Source organism: Pogona vitticeps, chromosome 1 (genome assembly GCF_051106095.1).
Source record: "Pogona vitticeps strain Pit_001003342236 chromosome 1, PviZW2.1, whole genome shotgun sequence".
NCBI classification, from domain to species: domain Eukaryota; kingdom Metazoa; phylum Chordata; class Lepidosauria; order Squamata; family Agamidae; genus Pogona; species Pogona vitticeps.
In genome coordinates, this window is record NC_135783.1 from 345,736,180 (window position 1) to 345,750,046 (window position 13,867).

A 13,867-nucleotide genomic window follows, 5' to 3' on the forward strand; every position below is an offset into this window, starting at 1 on the left:
CCACGATATACATACAAATGTGTAATCTAATGCCTAGAGAATCTGTTTACAAAAATTGAAGACCCAAGATAATATACCATCCACATTAAAAGGCTGAACATGGAGTATTGCATACTGTTCTGGTCGCCGCACCTCAAAAAAGACATTGTAGAACTGGAAAAGGTGCAGAAGAGTGAATCAGACGATGACTGGGCTGGGGCACCTCCCTTATGAGGAAAGGCTACAGCGTTTGTAGCTCTTTAGTCTGGAGAAAAGGCACCTGAGGGGGGACATGACTGAGAGGTCTAAAATCATGCAGGGGGTGGATAAAGTGTAGCTCTTTTCCCTCTCACACAATACTAGGACCAGGGGACATCCACTCGAATTGAGTGTTGGGAGAGTGAGAACACAGCAAAGAAAAAAATTCTTGACTCAGCGTGTTGTTAGTCTGTGGAACTCTTTGCCACAGGATGTGGTGATGGCATCTGGCCTAGATGCATTTAAAGGGGGATTGGACAGCTTTCTGGAGGAAAAGTCCATTGCAGATTACAAATCATGACAGGGATGTATAATCTCCAGGCTTCAAAGGAAGGTACCTCCAAATGCCAGATGCAGGGGAGGGGTATCAGGAGACAGGTACTGTATCTAGTTGTCTTGTGTGCACCCAGAGGCATCTGGTGGGACCCCTGTGAGATACAGGAAGCTGGACTAGATGGGCCCTTGACCTGATCTAGCAGGGCTCTTATGTTCTTATTTAAAAGCAAGTGCTAAATATCTGATATAACAAATTTAATGACATGCAGTATTATATCAATGATAAATCACTCATGACTAGACTAGAAAATACTGGACACATTCACCATAAGTAACAATCAACTTGACAGCATTCATCATCATCATCATCAAACCCATTTTGTATGTAAGTACTTTGTGCTGCATATATATAGTAAGTGCAATAGACAAAATCCTACTGGATATTTATATGTGCACAAGAGGAATAGTGGAAGTTGCTACAGCAATTTGTTGAGGTACTAGTTGTGCTAAGTGTGTGAACAGATGCTTGACCGGGCATGTGGACAACATGACATCAGCATCTCTATTAAGCACAGAAATTTCTAGTATTTCTTCTATACACATCCAATATGATTCTGGCCAGTATGGCTCTTATATGGCTGTAATGAGTGTTCTCATTCATAAGCAATAAAGGAGGAGCAATATTTTACAAAACCTTTTCAAGGGCATTAACAGCATCAAGACAAAGACATCTGCCAAGTCACAGAATGAGAGGCTCCAAAAATGAGGTTAAGAGGACTCTTCAATGCACTTGTTTTTACCTAAGGCTCCATACCTTGTCTCATTTGCATTGCAGCTGTTCCCAAAACTCATGCTCACAGACCGTGTGACAAATACCTGTCCCTGCTTCAATTTAACTGACAAGGTAAACTCACCAACAGTTTTGAAGAGCTAATAATCCCATTTTCAGAACATATTACATGAGAACAAAAAGGTTCAAAGTAGGCACTTGGTAAAAATCCACTAATTCATTATGCTGCCGTGGCAGACTGCTACTGGTTAACAAGTTGCAGTTTGTATCCCTTGATGTGCACAAATCCACATGGCTAACCAGTTAATAGCAAGGGCCAGAGTGGTACAGTAGACAATGTGTCAGATTACCATTCAACAGGGCTAGGCTCAAATCCCTGCTCAGGCACAAACCCACACTGGGCAGAGGCAATGAGAAACCAGTCCTTGAATGTCTCACCTGGCTCAAAACGTAACGGGTTTGCAATGAGGCAGTAAAAACATTAATCAATAGGATTCTAGCCCCTTTTTCCAAACTACCAAATCAAACTATAATGCCAAAACCATCCGTTTGCAAAAGGTACATGGATGGCTAAGTTGCAATGATACAAGTATTTATGAGATCTAGTTTAACTGTAATACAGTGGTGCCCCGCTTGACGACGATAATGCGTTCCAGCAAAATTGCTGTTAAGTGAAATCGTCGTCAAGCGGAAAAAACCCATTGGGATGCATTGAAAACCGGTCAATGCGTTCCAAGGGGGAAATACCTCATCGTCCAGCGAAGATCGCCTATAGAGAACCGCTGATCAGTTGTTTAAAATCGCTGCCTTCTGGAGCAGGGGTCCGGAAAACAGCCATTTTGTGAAGGGAGGGAAGCCATTTTACAGAGGGAAGCCATTTTGTGGAGCCGGGAAAATCATCATTTAGCAAACAAACGGTTTGCGAAGCAGGCTCCTAATCAACGTCAAGCGAAAAAACCCTATTGTGACCATCGTTTTGTGATCGCAATAGCAATTGCAAAAAACTCATCGTAAAGCGATTTTGATGTCATGCGGGGTAAGCGTCTAGCAGGGCACCACTGTATTGGACTAATGGTTTGCCATTATGTGATGAAATGCAACAAGCTTTGGTACACTCCCTCCTCCTTGCAGCCCCATTCCACCTGTCTCTCTGTCCGTCACATCACACCAGCTCTGTCACTCTCTCTTTCCACCATGTTACTCATCTCTCTATTAGCCTATCTTCCTGTCTCAGAGAGGCACCGTCAGTGCCACTTATGAAACGTCTTTGGAATACCTTCTGACAGCCAGTGCTCAAAAGAGTTCCTTTTTTGGACTAATTCCCCCAAACCACTTAAACAGTGTTGCCTTGTAGCTCCATTTTTTTCAATTTTTCTCTTAACGACATAAGGTTAAGCTTCCCCTTTTTTGCTCCTTCAGTGGGTGCTTGTAAGGTCACAGCTTTATTTTATGGTGATGGTCTGGTTCTTTCATCTCCTAACAGATCAGGGCTCGGAAGACTGTTAATCAACCACAGTTCCATATATTTGTGGTCCCCAACCTTTTAAACCCCATGGACTGGTTGGGGAAGACGGGGGCACCCCCTGCGCTCATGCGCATGACATTTCACATCTTTAAAGCTAAACGTGTAACACATGTATGGTATGAGGCAAAAATCTAGGGCAAACAAGCTAAATTAGCTAAATAACTCTTGAGATCTCACGGAACAATTTAATCAGAAATATTCTTGGACTTCCCCCAAAAAAAGTTTATGCACCAACCACCAATGCTGAAGAGAATGAAATTGAACAATTTTATGAAGATTTACAACACCTTCTAGAACTGACACCAAAGAAAGATGTTCTTCTCATTCTAGGGGACTGGAATGCTAAAGTAGGGAGTCAAGAGATAAAAGGAACAACAGGAAAGTTTGGCCTTGAAGTTCAAACCGAAGCAGGGCAAGGGCTAATAGAATTTTGTCAAGAGAACAAGCTGGTCATCACAAACACTCTTTTCCAACAACACAAGAGGCGACTCTATACATGGAAATCAACAGATGGGCAATATCAAAATCAGATTGATTATATTCTCTGCAGCCAAAGATGGAGAAGCTCTATACAGTCAGCAAAAACAAGACCTGGAGCTGATTGTGGCTCTGATCATCAGCTTCTCATAGCAAATTTCAAGCTTAAACTGAAGAGAGTAGGAAAAACCACTGGGATCCTCAGGTATAATCTAAACCAAATCCTTTATGAGTACACAGTGGAAGTGAAGAACAGATTTAAGGAACTAGATTTGGTGGACAGAGCTCATGAAGAACTTTGGATAGAGGCTCATAACATTGTACAGGAGGCAGCAACAAAAACCATCCCAAAGAAAAGGAAATGCAAGAAAGCAAAGTGGCTATCCAACAAGGCCTTAGAAATAGCAGAGAGGAGAAGGGAAACAAAATGCAGGGGAGATAGGGAAAGTTACAGAAAATTGAATGCAGACTTGCAAAGAATAGCAAGGAGAGACAAGAGGGCCTTCTTAAATGAACAATGCAAAGAAATAGAGGAAAATAACAGAAAAGGAAAAACCAGAGATCTGTTCAGGAAAACTGGAGATACTAGAGGAATATTTTGTGCGAAGATGGACATGATAAAGGACAAAAACGGGAGGGACCTAACAGAAGCAGAAGACATCAAGAAACGGTGGCAAGAATACACAGAGGAATTATATCACAAATATTTGGATATCCCGGACAACCAAGACAATGTAGTTGCTGACCTTGAGCCAGACATCCTGGAGAGTGAAATCAAGTGGGCCTTAGAAAGCTTGGCTAACAACAAGGCCAGTGTAGGTGATGGCATTCCAGTTGAACTATTTAAAATCTTGAAAGATGATGCTGTTAAAATGCTACATTCAATATGCCAGCAAGTTTGGAAAACTCAACAGTGGCCAGAGGACTGGAAAAGATCAGTCTACATCCCAATACCAAAGAAGGGCAGTCCCAAATAATGCTCCAAATACCGTACAATTGCACTCATTTCACATGCTAGCAAGGTTATGCTCAAAATCCTCCAAGGTAGGCTTCAGTAGTATGTGGACCAAGAACTCCCAGAAGTACAAGCTGGATTTTGAAGGGGCAAAGGAACCCGAGACCAAATTGCCAACGTGCACTGGATTATGGAGAAAGCCAGAGAGTTCCAGAAAAACATCTACTTCTGCTTCATTGACTACGCAAAAGCCTTTGACTTTGTGGACCACAGCAAACTGTGGCAAGTCCTTAAAGAAATGGGCGTGCCTGACCACCTTATCCATCTCCTGAGAAACCTATACGTGGGACAGGAAGCAACAGTTAGAACTGGATATGGAACAACTGATTGGTTCAAAATTGGGAAAGGAGTACAACAAGGCTGTATATTGTCTCTCTGCTTATTTAACTTATATGCAGAATACATCATGCGAAAGGCTGGACTGGAGGAATCCCAAACCGGAATTAAGATTGCCGGAAGAAATATCAACAACCTCCAATATGCAGATGATACCACTGATGGCAGAAAGTGAGGAGGAACTAAAGAACCTTGTAATGAGGGTGAAAGAGGCGAGTGCAAAAAACGGTCTGAAACTCAACATCAAAAAAACTAAGATCATGGCCACTGGTCCCATCACCTCTTGGAAAATAGAAGGGGAAGATATGGAGGCAGTGACAGATTTTACTTTCTTGGGCTCCATCATCACTGCAGATGGAGACAGCAGCTCCAAAATTAAAAGACTCCTGCTTCTTGGGAGGAAAGCGATGACAAACCTCGACAGCATCTTAAAAAGCAGAGACATCACCTTGCCAACAAAAATCCGAATAGTCAAAGCTATGATTTATGGAAGTGACAGCTGCACCATAAAGAAAGCTGACTGCCGAAGGATTGATGCCTTTGAATTGTGGTGCTGGAGGAGGCTCTTGAGAGTCCCCTGGACTGCAAGGAGAACAAACCCATCAATTCTAAAGGAAATCAACCCTGAGTGCTCACTGGAAGGATGAATCCTGAAGCTGAGGCTCCAATCCTTTGTCCATCTCATGAGAAGACTCCTTGGAAAAGACCTTGATGTTAGGAAAGTGTGATGGCAAGAGGAGAAGGGGATGACAGAGGATGAGATGGTTGGACAGTGTCATCGAAGCAACCAACATGAATTTGACCCAAATCCGGGAGGCATGGAAGATAGGAGGGCCTGGTGTACTCTGGTCCATGGGGTCACAAACAGTCAGACACGACTAAACGACTGAATGACGACGACTGGATGTAGTTGACTGAAATGAAGGACGAAGGACTTTCCAAGCAATGCTGGCTCAAGCGACTCACAGCAGGAGGCTGGGCACAACTTTGCCTCTCAATGGACCCACTATGAATCTGATAGCATCTCAATGTAACTCCACTTTGAAACTTCAGGTTTTAATCAGATGTGGATGAAGACCTATATCTCTCATTTTTCATCTTAGTTTGTAAATATATAAATTGTCTCAAAATACTGACTTACTCCCAGATGGACAAGGCTTTTTATTCCAGGTTAAGCCAACCGCTTATCTATCTCTCCTAATACATTTGTGTTTTTGGCCGGGGATGTCATACACTACATGCGGTATCGCCCCTTATATAGGGAACACGTTGCTCTTTGGTATTACTGCCTAATATGCTAAGAAATTGGTTTGGGGCATAACTAAACTCCTAAATGACAATCAGGCTTTGTCCCCTATACAATAGCTCTGTTTACTGTGGCATATCTTTTCTGAAAACAAAATGTTCAGGGGAACTTAAATAATCTTTTTATCTTTTCTTCCTTTTAGCTCGTTTTAGCTTTTAATGTATAGTATGTAACTACCAGGATTTTAGAGCTTTGTTTAAATTGTGCTTTCTAATATTCCACCCCACCCTGTAGTTTTATTTCCTTGCATTTTACCATGTTTCATTGTGACAGCCCATGGTTATTAACATCATACAGTTACTCCTAAAATACTCAAAACTGCGGATTTGGGGAATTGGTAGTCTCAATTCAACATCAAAAAAAACTAAGATAATGACCACTGGTCCCATCATCTCCTGGCAAATAGAAGGGGAAGATAGGGAGGTAGTGACAGATTTTACTTTCTTGGGCTCCATGATCACTGCAGATGGGGACAGCAGCCACAAAATTAAAAGACGCCTGCTTCTTGGGAGGAAAGCGATGACAAACCTTGACAGCATCTTAAAAAGCAGAGACATCACCTTGCCAACAAAAATCCGAATAGTCAAAGCTATGGTTTTTCCTGTAGTGATGTATGGAAGTGAGAGTCAGACCATAAAGAAAGCTTGATGCTTCTGAATTGTGGTGCTGGAGAAGGCTCTTGAGAGTCCCCTGGATTGCAAGGCGAACAAACCTATCCATTCTGAAGGAAATCAACCCTGATGGCTCACTGGAAAGACAGATCCTGTAGCTCAGACTCCAATACTTTGGCCATCTCATGAGATGACTCCCTGGAAAAGCCCCTGATGTTAGGAAAGTGTGAGGGCAAGAGGAGAAGGAGACGACAGAGGATGAGATGTTTGGACAGTGTCACCGAAGCGACAACAGGAATTTAAACCAAATCCGGGAGGCAGTGGAAGACAGGAGGGCCTGGTGTGCTCTGGTCCATGGAGGCATGAAGAGTCGGATACGACTTAGCGACTAAAGTCTCAGAAGTAGAGATGGTGTGATATAGCTCATTTCCGGGCCAAGCAACTGATCTGGGCACCCACTCAATTGGAGGGGGCAGGGCGCTGAATCACACCAAACTGCAGTTCATGCCCATCTCTACTCTGAAGTCACCAGCCACTTGGAAAGGCTTTCCTCATCAAACAGGGAAAGCTTGGGCAGGAGACCGGAGAGCAGACTGGCACTCTGCAGTGTTGAGCTGGCCACTGCCATCATGGGCTGCCTGAAAATAGGCAGAATTTGCCCCACAGGAGGCATGGACACCTACACCTGGCTTATAACACCTACACCTGTACTGCAGTTTAGAAAACCAAGGCTTTTATTTGTGTGTGTTCATCAACAAGCACACTAATCGAATCAATAGCAAGAGATACAACTCAAAAACGTTCTAAATAAATATTCCCAGAGAGGTATGCATACACTTGCAACAACCGGCAAGGTTTTTGTTTGCTTGATTTGGTTGATGAAACATCAGGGCCATGGTGGGGGAAAATCTCCCGCTTCAGTGTTTTGCAGTATTATACATATGCTGGTAAACCAAGGCTGAACCGTTTCAAAGGTATGCAGCAAAAAGACACGTGATAACCTACATTAACTCCAGCGGGAAAGCCTTGCTAAATCTGTCGCAGCAAAAAAAGAAAAGAAAAAAGAGCAACAACAAAGGGTTTTATGGCATCTTTAAAGGAAGGGGGGGATCGTATTAGTAGCAGAAAAGCTTTCCCTGGCTGGAGCTTTTGAATCGTTACAAGACCCTCTGTTGTTCCTCTTGAATAAAGGCTTTTTCTTTTGGTAACGTCCGAAGCGGTCTCTGCACTCCCACGACCCGTTCTCCGCAACTCTATCCCTGACCCATCCGTTTGCAAGCTGGGAGGGGGGGAAAGTGAGGAGGAAAACCGCGCAACTTCGCCTTTCGGTTTACCAGGAAATCGAAGCGGCCCCTGCAGCCAAAAAAAAAAAAAAAAAAAAATCCGGGCCGAAGCCGTCCTCCTCGCAGTTTGCACCTTGGATGACTCCGCTTCGCAGTCGGCCCGGCCAAAAAAGAAAAAGGTGGGGGGGGGGGAAGAGAAGAGAGAAAGAAGTTTGGAAGCCCTGCCCGCGATCGCCGCTCCTCCGCCCGAGCGCCGGGTCGGGGAGTGAGTGGGAAAGGTGCCGGGAAAGGCGCCTGGTGCGAAGAGGCGGCGGCGGCGGCGGCCCGAAGGAGCAGCGGCGCCCTCGCTCGGTCGAGCGCGGCAAGGAACCGCTCCGGGACGACGGCGGCGGCGGCGGCGGCGCTAGGCCGGACTCGGCGCCGCGGCTCCTCCCGCCCGCCTGATGCTCCCGCGGCGCCTTCCCCGGCCGTAATCATGGCTTCGGACTCGGCGGGCCCCGAGCCCGCCGTGCAAACTTTCCCCGAGAGCGGCTCCGAGAGCGCGGAGGCTCGGTAAAGAATGGGGGCGAGCAGGTAGGGCAAAGGGGGGGGCGGCTTTGGGAAGGCGCCGCGGGGACGGGGGGGGAGAGAAGCGGGGAGGGAGGCGACCGAGGGGGCCGCCGAGGCTGAGTTTTGCGAACTGCAGCCGGGCTGCTCCTGCAGCCGCCGCCGCCGCCGCTGCTTGGCGTGCAAAGCCGGTGGTGGCCTCGGAGCGCAGCCGCCCGCCCGCCCCCGCGCCCCGCGTCCTCACTTCGCCTTGCCACAAGCTCGGGGACGGTCGGGAGCCATTTGGCGAGAGATGCCAAGATGAACCTCGCCGGTTTCGGAGCCGCACCTGGCAAGAGGGAGACGCATCCGGACCGGGCCTGGTTTGTTTACACTCTTTGCCAGCCTCCCCTTTTCGGGGCGCGGGGGGGGGGGGTCAGCGGCTGCAAAGCCCGAGGCGAGCGCTGGCAAGTGTGCTTTTGCATGGGAGGGGGGAGATTTTCCGTGGAGAGGAGGAAAACGAGCACGCATATACACCCGGAAAGGCAACTAAACTTTCAGTGCAAAAAAAAAAAAAATCAAACCAAAAAGGTCCCCAGATTTGCAAATCTCTCTTTAAAGCGAGCGACTTCTGCAGACTTTTCTCGAGTATCCCTTTTGGCAATGGCTATTTTTTGCTTCCAAGCCGCGGAAGTGGGGGGGGGTGGATCTTTGCTTTTTGCTCTGTCGAGCCCTACTTAAGCTTTTTTCGGTGTATGTGCGTGCATTTAACCTTCCTTTCGCCCCCCCCCCCCCGCCACAATTCGACGAGGGTGAATTTGGGTTTCCTGAACATTTCCCCCAATGGAAGAGGGGGCTGGATTGATGGGGCGGCTCGGCAAGGAGAGAAGAATGACATATTGTCTGGCAGGGGAGGGGTGGCGGGAGGGAGGGAGGGAAGGGAAGGAGGGAGGGAGGGGGGCTGCCCTCCCCTCTTCGCCCCGCTCGCCGCCGCCTCGCCATTGGCGCAGGCGCCGATGACGCGCGGAGCTGCTGCTGGCTATTTGAAGCGGCGGGAGGCGGCGGCCGAGGCAGCAGCAACAGCAGCAGCAACCAGCTAAGCAGGGAGAGGGAGAGGCGGGCGAGCGAGCAGGCAAGCAAGCACAGACACGCGAGGAGGCTCACACGCGGACGGCCACGGGCGCGCAGCCCCGCACAGCCGCGGCTGCCTTTCAAAATACGACACAGCGAGGAGGAGGAGGAGGAGGCGCAGCGGCGGCGGCGAGAGGGAGACACGCAAAGGATCGCGCGCGCGTCCGCGGATGGAGGATCGCGCCAGGAGCCGGCCTCCACGGGCGCCAAGGCTGAACCGCCTGCAGTTTTGCAAAGGATTTTAAAAAAGAACGAGAAAGGAGGGGAGGAAAGAGAGGCGGACTTCGTTGCAAAAGGGAGGGGGGGGGGAAAAGGCTGGATGGCAAGCCAGCCTCCACTGGGATTTTACCGCGCCTGACCGGCCGACCCTTTGGATGGAGAACTAACAAGAGCGAGAGCCGGGACCCGATCGGCGCCTGCTTTCGTTTTCGCGGATGTCCAACCTTCGCCCCGCAAAGGCGGAGGGAGAGCCGAGTTTCCTGCTTCCACCCCGCCTCCCTCGCCGCCGAGAGGGTTGGCCGAAGTTCAGCGTTGCTGAGGCTGCTGCCTCCCGCCGGAGGATCGGCGCCTTGGCGACCACCTCTCGGGCTGCGCCGCTTTCGGAGGGGCGGCCCCCGGGGCTCCCGCCGGCCCGCTTGAGCCCGGGACGCCCCCCGCGGCAGCCCTCCCCGCCCGCCCGCCCGCCCGGCTGCCAGCCAGGTGAGCGATGACTCATTGAGGGCATCATCGCTGCTCCCGCCGCCGCCAGGAATACAAAGCGCCAGGTACTTCGGGCAAAGCGCGGCCCGCGACGAGGCGAGACCTGCCCCGGAAAGCAAGCACAGGGGCATTTTAACAATCGCACTGCTGCTACTACTACTACTAATAATAGCGATCCTCCACTTCTGGCCGGGAGACTGTCGGCGCTTGCCAGCCGCGGAGGGGGGCACTCCCTCCCGCTGATGCCACTGGACCATGGTTGCTTCCAGGGGCGGATCATGAAGTGTTTGACTTTCTTTCTTCTGCTTCCAGAGACCTTAAAGAAGTCCAAAAAGAGCGTCCGCGCCGGCCACGCCAAGGGGCCGGCATGCTATGAGATCGTGCCCCTGGCCCTCAAGAAGAAGATGGCTGCGGAACTTTACCCTGCCAACACCAACCTCGCCAACAGCAACGCCGCCGCCGCCGCCGCCAACAGCAAGAAGAACGCGCTCCAGCTCCAGCAGAGCGCCCAGCCGCCCTCCCCGCCGCCCCTGCAGAACCTCAACAACAACAACGTGGAGAGCGTCAACTGGCAGTCCTTCCACCCCACCCTGCGCGAGAGGTAAGGTGCCCGCCGCCCATGGGCGGGCGGGCGGGCGGGCGGGGAGCCAGCCCGGAGGAGACGGGGCCCGGTCGAAGGCGGAGGCGGCGGCGGCAGCAAGAGCAAGACGGGAGAGCAGCTCAAAGGTCGAGAGAGAGAGAGAGAGAGAGGGGAGGCAGCGCTTCTCTCCGGCAGCCCTTGAAAGAGTGGTTGCTGGGTGCCAACTTCCCGGGCGGGGGGGGGGGGCGCCCCCTGGCCCGGTCGCTGGATGCCCTGCTGGCCCTGGTGCCCAGGATGGGGAGGGAGTGCAGGTGCCTGGAAGAAGGGGGCTGTGCCCTGCGCTGGCAGGTTGGGGATGGCTCCAGAAACCCAAAGGGGGGGGGGCGGAGAGGAGAGCCCAGCCCTTGCCAGAATGAATAGTGATAGATGCTGCAGTTGTGCTGGGGGAGCGCGCAGAGGATCTAAAACGAGGGGGCTGCCTGGGGCCAAGAGAAGGGATCCCAAAGAGGGAGAGCAACAATGATAGTTTTATCTACTTCGCTGATTTCACCAGGGCTCCCTTTCTGTAAACTTGCAGGAACGCACTCATGTTCAATAACGAACTGATGGCTGACGTGCATTTTATTGTGGGCCCCGTGGGGGCAACCAAGAAAGTTCCTGCTCACAAGGTTGGTGGTATTATGCATTCATGTATTTCTTTCTCTTAGGCTGTAACTGGGTTATATTTGTAGCATTTATATCAGTTGCCTATGAAAGGACAATTTTACCTCTTTAAGCCACCTTTCCTAGCTTCGGTTATTTTATTAAATACATCATAATCCAAAGACATTGTTTTGATGGTATTTAAAATATAGTTATCTAAAAATATAAAACTAGTAAGTTTTATCTTAGCTCATTAAAGCAGCTAATTACTAATTGTGGTGGGGGGAGATTATTTTTTGCCTGGAGTAATAAAACACTCTTTTAACACTAGATATATAATGAATCTGCACTAATATGTTTAGTCCAATGGGAAGAACAGAGAGAGAATGCTACTAAAATTTAAGTAAATTCTCTTTGCCTACCAGCGTGACTGATGGATTGTTTATTTGTTTTCAATATAGTATGTTTTGGCGGTTGGTAGCTCTGTCTTCTATGCTATGTTTTACGGTGATCTTGCAGAGGTCAAATCTGAAATCCATATACCAGATGTGGAACCTGCAGCCTTCTTGATCTTGTTAAAGTAAGTAGCAATAAAGACAGTTTGGAGAAATCTCATGTAAATAATGGCGTGTTTTTAAAGTCATTTTGCAACCTAGGAAATGTGTGTTCAAAAGTATTTGGAAAAGATTGTGATGCTGAGTTGTGGAATTAAAATAAAACCCTATGTCTATTTTTAAAATTGGGATTTTGTTTTATGTTGGTAGGTACATGTATAGTGATGAAATCGACCTGGAAGCCGACACTGTGCTAGCAACTTTGTATGCAGCCAAGAAATATATTGTCCCAGCGTTAGCGAAGGCTTGCGTCAATTTTCTAGAGACCAGCTTAGAAGCCAAGAATGCTTGTGTGCTGCTATCTCAGAGCAGGCTCTTTGAGGAGCCAGAACTGACCCAGCGCTGCTGGGAAGTCATCGATGCTCAAGCTGAGATGGCACTGAAATCAGAGGGCTTCTGTGAAATCGATCAACAGACGTTGGAGATCATTGTGACACGGGAAGCACTCAACACAAAGGAGGTTGTGGTGTTCGAGGCGGTTCTGAACTGGGCCGAGGCCGAATGCAAGAGACAAGGACTGCCAATCACGCCAAGGAACAAGCGGAATGTACTAGGGAAAGCTTTGTACTTGGTACGGATTCCAACTATGACTCTGGAGGAGTTTGCCAATGGGGCTGCTCAGTCGGACATCCTAACCCTTGAAGAAAGGCATAATATATTCTTATGGTATACGGCAGCCAATAAACCCAAGCTAGAATTTCCACTGACAAAGAGGAAAGGACTTGTACCTCAAAGGTGCCATCGGTTTCAGTCCTCTGCCTATCGCAGCAATCAGTGGAGGTACCGAGGGCGGTGTGACAGCATCCAATTTGCTGTAGATAAAAGGATATTTATTGCTGGACTGGGATTGTATGGGTCGAGCTGTGGGAAAGCTGAGTACAGCGTCAAAATTGAACTGAAACGGCTAGGAGTTGTTCTTGCCCAGAACCTGACGAAGTTTACCTCTGATGGATCTAGTAACACTTTCTTAGTCTGGTTTGAGCATCCTGTACAGGTTGAACAAGACACTTTCTACAACGTAAGCGCCATTCTGGATGGCAATGAACTCAGCTATTTTGGACAAGAGGGAATGACTGAGGTGCAGTGTGGAAAAGTGACATTCCAGTTCCAGTGCTCCTCAGACAGCACCAATGGCACAGGGGTACAAGGGGGACAAATACCTGAACTCATTTTCTATGCATGATGCATTTCACTTAGATTGTATTCCAGGGCTGCTCTGCCCATTAAGGGATACTTGACTTGACTTTAAAAGACTTCAGAGCAGTACAGAATGTTATGCCTCTTACCTATTTACTTACATTACCATCAGATACCAGACTAAGTGAAGGAATACTCTTGAATTTAATCTTATTTTATTTATTCGTAAGCTATTTGACTTATTGAACTGCAACATGCAGCAAGGGGAACATTTTAAAAAACTGCACGTGTTGTGCATCTATTTTGTATATAGATAACTAACTTGCAGACTGCAACTGACTCAAACAGAATGTTCTAAAGTAGAGCGGTTTGAGATTCTGTTGAATATAAAACATTTTTACTTGTCCTAAACTGCTTCTGTGCTTTGCTTATTACTGACACTCCTTATCACTTGTTTTCACATTAATGTTTGCAAAAGGCTGTGACTTTTAAGGATCAATCCAAGGCTATATTTCCCCACCCACTTGTACAACCTTAAGTTGTATGGGTATCATTAAGATCTAAGCCCACAGAATAGCAAGCAAAGTTGCACTACAAAAGATCAAAAGCACTGGTGGTTTGTTAGCTATTGCGTTCCTGTTCAATGAAATGTACAGCCCTTGACAGCTTGCACTATTGTGTTT

At 48.2% G+C, this 13,867-nt stretch overlaps 2 protein-coding genes across 6 annotated transcripts in view; one reads left to right on the plus strand and one right to left on the minus strand.

The window, feature by feature from the left end:
• The window catches only part of BRF1 (BRF1 general transcription factor IIIB subunit), a 251,642-nt gene that overhangs the window by 139,212 nt on the left and 98,563 nt on the right, over positions 1–13,867 (minus strand). Inside the window, exon 1 of one of the 3 annotated variants that reach the window (XM_078383588.1) lies at positions 7,908–8,029. The exons of the other annotated variants lie outside the window; for them this stretch is intronic. The gene's annotated coding sequence lies outside the window, so the exon portion shown is untranslated. Of the gene's footprint in view, positions 1–7,907; positions 8,030–13,867 lie in introns of those variants that run through there. 3 annotated transcript variants of the gene reach the window in all.
• BTBD6 (BTB domain containing 6) lies at positions 8,526–13,595 on the plus strand. 3 transcript variants are annotated; one of them, XM_020800758.3, is made up of 5 exons: positions 8,526–8,764; positions 10,524–10,812; positions 11,369–11,459; positions 11,895–12,013; positions 12,198–13,595. In XM_020800758.3, the coding sequence occupies exons 2-5, from the start codon at positions 10,616–10,618 to the stop codon at positions 13,228–13,230; spliced, it is 1,440 nt and encodes a 479-aa protein (XP_020656417.2). In that variant the 5' UTR covers positions 8,526–8,764; positions 10,524–10,615; the 3' UTR covers positions 13,231–13,595. The 3 variants fall into 3 exon arrangements, with proteins under 3 accessions (XP_020656417.2, XP_078239717.1, XP_078239721.1); XM_078383591.1 differs by lacking the exon at positions 8,526–8,764 and adding an exon at positions 9,334–10,211; XM_078383595.1 differs by lacking the exon at positions 8,526–8,764 and adding an exon at positions 10,069–10,276.

Coding starts and splice junctions, on each gene's coding strand:
- BTBD6 (XM_078383591.1), top strand. CDS start 9,947: ATGTCCAACCTTCGCCCCGCAAAGGCGGAGGGAGAGCCGAGTTTCCTG. Junction 10,813..11,368: donor CACCCCACCCTGCGCGAGAG/GTAAGGTGCCCG, acceptor GTAAACTTGCAG/GAACGCACTCATGTTCAATA. Junction 12,014..12,197: donor GCCTTCTTGATCTTGTTAAA/GTAAGTAGCAAT, acceptor TTATGTTGGTAG/GTACATGTATAGTGATGAAA.